The sequence below is a fragment of the Bidens hawaiensis genome, unplaced genomic scaffold, assembly GCF_021521415.1.
Source record: "Bidens hawaiensis isolate Kalapana, Puna unplaced genomic scaffold, B.hawaiensis_p1.1 tig00014712_1, whole genome shotgun sequence".
NCBI lineage: Eukaryota > Viridiplantae > Streptophyta > Magnoliopsida > Asterales > Asteraceae > Bidens > Bidens hawaiensis.
This window is the reverse complement of record NW_027492287.1, coordinates 231491-239288: the sequence shown is the minus strand read 5'-3', so window position 1 is coordinate 239288 and position 7798 is coordinate 231491. Positions and strand designations below refer to the sequence as shown.

At 37.8% G+C, this 7798-nt stretch overlaps 1 protein-coding gene across 1 annotated transcript; it reads right to left on the bottom strand.

Moving 5' to 3' along the window:
* Positions 1-1657: 1657 nt before the first annotated feature.
* Positions 1658-3881, bottom strand: LOC143547343 (large ribosomal subunit protein eL13y-like). The gene is made up of 3 exons (XM_077038793.1): positions 3774-3881; positions 3584-3643; positions 1658-1894 (listed from the first exon to the last, which is right to left on the bottom strand). The coding sequence occupies exons 1-3, from the start codon at positions 3879-3881 to the stop codon at positions 1658-1660; spliced, it is 405 nt and encodes a 134-aa protein (XP_076894908.1).
* Between the last annotated feature and the right edge of the window lie 3917 nt (positions 3882-7798).

Genomic DNA, 7798 nt, shown 5'->3' with positions numbered 1-7798 from the left:
ATACACTTTTAGTAATAAATAATTACATGTAGTTTAAATATAACCATAGATCGTATTATACGTATTACCGACAACTAGGGTTGTCACATTTTTTATTTGTGCATATTAAAAGGCTGAAGAGGTATGTACCCGCCTCAACACCGAGCAAGGCGGGTCAACCCACAAGATAAAGACATTATGAAGGCACAAAGCCAAAATCTATGCGCATGGCGCATACAAAACATGCTTAGGCATCATATGCCCAGGCACACATATGCTCGCGCATCACATATGCGTGCGGCGCATCAGCGCGCGGCGCATATCACATGCTCGTGCATATCACATCTGCCCAGGCACACATATGCTCGCGCATCACATATGCGCGCGGCGCATCAGCGCGCGGCGCATATCACATGCTCGTGCATATCACATCTGCGCATGAAATATCTGCGCGTGAGAATAAAGAGAAGACCTCGTGCATCCTCAGGATTGGCGCATATCACACATGCACATAATCGACCTCGTCCTCATCCAAATCAGGATTAGGGCAACATTGATTGTGCACGTCAGACAACCTTCCAGAAGGCATCTTTTTAAGGAGTAAGAATATGCTGATGTTGACAGTTGCCAAATAAAAGGTCGACAACTCAGCATGACACATGGGTTACCACGTGATTACAACCAACGAGAAAGCGCCAGGTGTCCTAGAGGACACGTGGCGCAGTGCGATTGGAGGAGGCCAACGAGGTTGAGCCCAACCAGTGGACCCTTAGCACTATAAATACAGCATCAACTCCACTTTGATGGACATTCAAACTCAATCATTGACAGTTACAGGCAGTGATATCACATTCAATCATATTGAATTACATTCACTCACAGTCAGTTACATACAAACACACAGTCACACAATCATACAGTATTCAGCTATTAAGCAATACTCTTGAGATTCCCTTACTCAACATTATTATCTTCTCCACCATATACTTATTCTCACGCCGGAGGGTTACCCCAAAGAGGACCCCTCTGTCCCTTTCTGAGGGGTAAGTTAACGGCGTTGTTCATTTTGTAGGTGGAAGAACACGGATCCAGAAGAACCATCGGTGAAATAGTACAATCAAAACCCGAGGAAAGTAGATCTGCTACCAGCGAGTAGATCCACGTTTCTTCAAAGGCCAAATACAAATACAGATATGATCATATTATAACATTTGTCCCAAATATAACATCTGCATAACCTTTCAATAAATTAATTATACACGTTTTGATTGAAATTGTTAAATTGGAGAGCCCAGTATTTATATTACAGTTAGCTTTTGCTTGATAGTTGTTTTCAGAACTAGTAACTAACAAGTATCAATTGCCCAACACCTGCATAACTCTGGATGCTGAATCTTTTTGGACTGTCGATTGGCATGTTTAATCATATCTATCATCTGCGTCAACAGTCCCTCGAAAGTGGTTAACCATTATGCACGAAGTCAAGTTTTAACCCATGAATTTTATAAAACTACGAAGTTTGACCCGAAACTCATAAGACTATCTAGTAGCAAAATCAGCAGAGAATAAAGCCCAAATAATTAAATTCCGAATTTCCCAATTCAAAAACAAAGTTTGGTAATAAAATCTCAACTTTTAAACAAAATAACATTAAATTTTAAAAATATAACCAAGTGGCTTAGGCTCTTTCACCTATTTCTTTTCTTCTGCCTCGGCCTCCTGCAGCTTTCTTCAACCGTGCACCCAGATGACGTTTCTTTGTTCTCTCAGCACAAAGTGTTGCATATGCATTAAACGACTTCATTTTCTCAGTAACCTTCACAAATTCAACAGCTGGCTTCTCCCTAACAATAGGCAACAGTTGGACCTTTAACCTTAATATCAGTTGCAAGCTCCTCTGGTGTCGAGCACTCGCCTGATTCAACAATAATATTAACTCAATATTATTAAACAAGCATGTTGTTAATTTCTATGGCCTCTGCACCATAGGATGTTGTTTAAGTGGTCAAAACCTTAAATGACCGAACTAGCCTTCAGTTATCGGTTTCAGTGGTTATAATTAATTTCTAATAACCAAACTTCTGTTTTTGGTTTTGGTGGTATGTAGAAACCGAACTGAACCGATGTTTTCACAGCCCAAAAACCTATAACTAATATTTGGGTAGAAACACTTTTTGGGCAAAAAAACCTATAACAAATAAGCACAAGAATTTTTGTTCACTACGTTAAACAAACATCAACACATGTTTCGTTCATTCATTTGCGTTCGTAAAGTTTATATTTGTTCTACGTTCATCCTCGATTCCTCGTCTCATCATGAATAGCCATTAAAATTAATGGAAAAGTAATGGTAACTGTTCATCTAGATTTTTAACTAACGCACATGAACGAACAGTTTTGATTAATTTTTAGTATTGGGTTAAAGTTAAATGAGTCAACAGGATTACATGAACATGCCTCCGTTAGCTTATAGACCTACTAACAAACTCCAAAAAGTGATACTATAATTGTTATATACTAAATAGCATAGTTATCAAATGCGCATAGACCTCGTTTAGGGCCTCGTTGCAAAAAGAAAAAGCAAGGGGCTAAGAAAAAAAATGCACTTAAAATATATTATGTGTTCTAAAATATACTCAAATAATATATATAGGTCAAATACCAAAACTCAAATAACATAGAGTTCAAAAACTTGAAAGCCATATGTTCAAAAAAGTTCAAAGCTTAAAACGTACGGTTAACTAAATTAACCGATAGCCCACGACTTATCAACAAGAAACTAAAATAACATAGGTTTAGAAAGGTTCTGGGAACTCAACAAATAGCCCCATGAACTTAACAGCACTCTTATTATGAGTTTAAAAATTATGAGAACATAACGTACAGACATGTCAAAGATTACTTCCAACGAACTAAACTAAATTAAATTATAGTTTAAAAAAACATGAGCATCTTCAACTGTTCATAAAAGTATTTGCCATTGTTTAACGTTAATAAATAGCATGTATATTCAATTATTTAAAGTTGAAAAAACCATGAACACTGTTAATAAAATCAACAAATAAACATGTTTTTCTGTTACTAACCATTTGGATATTGTCCACGCCTCAATGTTAACCTTGTTCTTCCTTCAAGATATGAAGAAGCACAACTATCGATTGATTTGATTATATAGAGAGATTGGACCTGATTATGTTAAGCCGCTTATTTTTAGGTAAATCTTTTAAATATGTTACGAGATAAGTCAGAAGACATCAAATAAAATCAAAAAAATATCAAATACCAAAATTAGCTCCTAGAATAGCGCCTTTACCATTTAAGTCGGTTAACTTGCGCTTCGCCTAAAAAATACCGCCTAGGCCCGACAGACGAGCGCTTTTCATAACTATGGTTTCTGTTCAATTAAAGTTAAACGAACCAACATGAACATATCTCCATTTGTGTTTGTCTAGTTCGTTTGCAAACCTACTAGCAAGCTCCAAAAAGAGATACTATAATTGCTATGTAATACTAAATAATACAAATCGTCTTACTTCCCAACTCTTCAAGAGAATTCATGTCCCTCCCTAAGTTTCATGTTGTATTTCAACGTTTGTCCGTGAACCTGCGGACGGAGTTTTCCAGCAGGCCTCGGGAAAACTTTAACCGCCTTTCGCTTGCTAAGCTGCAAATAAGCATAAATAACACGAGTAACAAACCACCAAAACAGCAAGACAAAGTAAAAACGAGGCAAATTAATAATAATAATAATAATAATAATAATAATAATAATAATAATAATAATAATAATATACCGTTGTGTCTCCGTGTTTTGCAGACGGGTTAGCTAAGTTAAACAAATTCTTAACATAATTCTGCCAATGCTTTTTGAAGTGCCCATTTGGGATAGCATTGTTGTGCATATTAACTAAAATATAGTAGCAAAAGGTGTTTTGTATTTTTATTATTTTACAATATAAATCATGTATACAAAGTGGATTAAATACTAGAGAAAAAAGAACACAAATGGAAAATACTAATAGTAGGCTAAAGGGAATGTTAGTCAAAAGGTATGAGATGATAGAGATGATACGCAAGCAATGCTAGTCTGTTGGAAATAATCCCAATCTCGTTAAAAAATCCCGTTAAGTTTATTAGAGTTTAGTTAACTCTGTTAGAAAGTTCAGTTAGTATAGTTAGTGCCATAATTGTAATTAGGTAATAGTTTGTGTAAATAATGTAAATATGAAAACTTGAACCGTCGCGTCCCTTGCCGGAATAACCGTCGCCATAAATAACCGTCATCGGAGGGTATAAATACTCCTCCCCGGTCATTTCCATATTATTTTGTGTTCATATTATTGTTTATCGATCCAATCTGTTATCATAGTCAACGGGGATGAGATTATGGAGATAAAAAATTGCATTTTAATTCTTCCCCTCAAGTTGGAGCATGTAAGTTTCGAGTCCCAACTTGTCGAGAAGAAATTGAAGTTGTTGGGATCCCAATCATTTTGTGAAAATATCCGCGATTTGCATCTTGGTGCCAATACAAACGGGTCTAATTTCTTGACTTTCTACTCTTTCTTGAACGAAGTAGCAATCCATCTCAATGTGTTTGGTGTGTTCATGGAAGACCGGGTTATTGGCAATGTGGCGAGTCGCTTGATTTTCACAAAAGAGGGGGAGTTGGTTCAGTCAAAAGTACTCCAAGGTCCCTCAAAAGCCATCGAACCCACAGAATTTCACTAACAGTAGTGGCCATAGAGCGGTATTCTGCCTTGGCAGAAGAACGGGAGACGACTGACTATTTCTTTGTCTTCCAAGAGATTGGTTCTCCACCGAAGAGGAGTATGTAACCTGTTCGAGATATGCGTGTGTACGGGCAGCCAAGTCAATTGGAATCACTGTATGACGTGAGGTTAAATCCTCCTTCTCGTAGGAGAAGGGCCCCTTTCTCGAGTGTGGCCTTGAGATATCTTAAAACTCATTGAGCCGCATCCAAATGAGGTTGTCTTGGGTCGGCTACAAACTGACTTAATATGTTAACCGAGTATGCAATGTCGGGTCAAGTTGCTTGCAAATAGGGTAGTCGACGGTATTGAGTGGCATCAACCTTTGGTTCATTTCCACTTCTATCAAGTTTAAGATTTTGTTCAATAGGAAATGAGCTTGGCCGACATCCTTGTAAACCACAATCTTCAAGGATGTCCAAAACATACTTTCTTTGGCTTAAAACTAGTCCTTCCGAGGTACTTGCAACCTCTGTACCAAGGAAGTATTTAAGGTCCCCAAGGTCTTTTATGCTAAAGCGTCTGTCAAGTCTTTCTTTCGTATCTTGTATCTTGTCTCTATCGTTGCCCACTATTACAACATCATCGACATAGATGAGTGCTTTAACGAAAGTATTCCCATGTTAATGGATGAAAAGAGAATGGTCGGCTTTCGATTGTTTATAACCAAGTTCAACGAGAGCATTCGTGAATTTTTTGTACCAATTCGGTGAAGCTTGCTTAAGCCCATTAAGCGATTTCCGCAATCGACAAACTCTCGTTTCTCCTTCTTTAGCAAAGCCTTGAGGGATCTTCATATACATTTCTTCATTTAAATCTCCAAGTAGAAAGGCGTTGTTCACATCAATTTGGTGTATGAACCGGTTTTTTTTACCGCTACGGCCAAAATGGTCCGAACTGTGACCAATTTAGCAACGGGAGCAAATGTATCGTGGTAGTCAACACCGTCCATTTGTGTAAAGCCCTTAACGACGAGTCGCACTTTGTATCTTTCGACTTCTTCAATTGGTTTATACTTTACTTTGTAGGCCCATTTTGAATCAATTGCTCGTTTTTCCTCTGGTCTCTTTTCAAGGATCCATGTGCCATTTTTTCAAGGGCATGGATTTCGTTTTTCATAACCTCTTTCCACTTTTCGTTTTTAACAGCCCGATGGAAAAAATTTGGCTCATCAATCGAATAGATGGCTGTTAAGAAAGCCTTGTGTTTGTCAGAAAAATTTTTGCATGAGACAAATTAGCTAAGGGGTGTACCGTTGAGGACTCTTGAATTGGTGGGGTATGAGTATGGTCTATCGATGAAGGAATACGAATGACAAAATCTTCAAATCTTTTTGGCTACGTTTTCACCCGTGTTGCACGAGTAGGTTGTGTAACATCCCGAAAATTCCAATATTTATTTTGGGCAAAAAATATCAACTTTGAATGATCAGGGATCAAAAATATTTTCAAAAAAGGTGATGGAAAAAAATGAGATAAGAAAAATAAGGCATCTCATGTCAAGGAAGTAAAAAAATTTCATCCCACATGTAAAGAAGAAGAAAGTGGAAGCATTCCACGTGGGTATAAATGGGGAAGAGAACTTTCATCCCATATTGGAAAATGATAAAACTTGGAAACTCCTTATAAGGAAGAGAGTTTTCATAATAATATTTTTATGTGACTAACCACTCTCAACAGTCTTAGAGGAGGGTGCGAAGCGCTTAACGCGCACGGGCACGAGCTCGGGCATGGGCGAAGGGCGTAATATGGCGTTTTGATAGCACACTTTGCACTTGCACGCTCGCATCGCCACTTAAGAGCCGCCTTTAGTATTTTTGGAAATGGAGGGACCAAAATTGAAAATTTGGAAACTGGATCCTTCGCGCTACGTGAACGGATCAGGTTTAAAGTCTTCGCGCTACGCGAAAAACAAACTACATAAACCAACATTGAACTGCTTCGTGCTGCGCAAAGTACCAAGTTATAATTCCTTCGCGCTACATGAAGTATCAATTATGCATGTATGACACGTTTGGACATGTGGCACCACGTCAAGCCACATGGCAAGCCGTCTGATGACTCAGCAACATTTGGTCGGTTCGAACGATGCGAACGGCTTAACCTTTTGTCGTTCGCGCTACGCGAAGGAACAAAAAATCAGCTATAAATAGGAGGGTTCACGGCACTTCCCAACTCATACCAAAACCACTTTACTTTCACACATTTTGTCTTGAGAAGCGTGCCGATCTCGTAGAACGTTCCAAGCTCCGAAGTTCTGATGGTTTAAGCTCTAGTACGCGATAGATAGTAGAAGTGTTGCTCAATCAGTCTTAGGCATCTAACTCCGAAACCCCTGTGAGGTAGGGGCTCCGCTTAAGTATTATTTTATTATAATGCCTTAGACCATAGTCGAGTGTATAGCCCGAACCTTGATCACGGATAAGCATAATATAACTTTTTATAAGCAAAGGTTATAGTCAAATTATTGTTTCTTCATGATTAAGAAACGTAAGCATTCACACACAAAGAGTATAGTAATATTTCTTTATGATTAAGAAATATGATATTCACATATAAAGGTTATAATAATGTTTCTTCTTGAAGAAGAAACCCAGTATAGACGTTTCTTCTTTAAGAAGAAACATAGCATATAATTGATGAATAAACAAAGGGACTAAAGGTCCAAATGTTTAACATAAACAAACGCTTTGTCAGGTTAAAGCTATACAAAACAGACTACGGGTCTGAAGCTAGATCGTTGATCTAGATATTTATACAAAGGTTATTCTCGTACTATAGGTCTGAGAAAATAATCAAACAATCAGAATCAGAACCAGGAATCAGTAACAACAACTGATTACAGACAGGGGTCAGTAACCGAAACTGATCATAAACAGGAATCGGTATCATAAACTGATTACAATCTAAAAGGTGAATGCGCCCTAAACTTTTACAAACTCTTTTAGAGTCAGATTGTTTGCATAGGATCTATGAATCCTTAAAACCTTATCTTGCAATAATAAGAAACGGACATACTCAGGTTAAAAGTATACATGTGTCTGGATC

Coding starts and splice junctions, on each gene's coding strand:
- LOC143547343 (XM_077038793.1), bottom strand. CDS start 3,881: ATGCACAACAATGCTATCCCAAATGGGCACTTCAAAAAGCATTGGCAG. Junction 3,644..3,773: donor CAAAACACGGAGACACAACG/GTATATTATTAT, acceptor GCTTATTTGCAG/CTTAGCAAGCGAAAGGCGGT. Junction 1,895..3,583: donor CTGGAAAACTCCGTCCGCAG/GTTCACGGACAA, acceptor TTGTTGAATCAG/GCGAGTGCTCGACACCAGAG.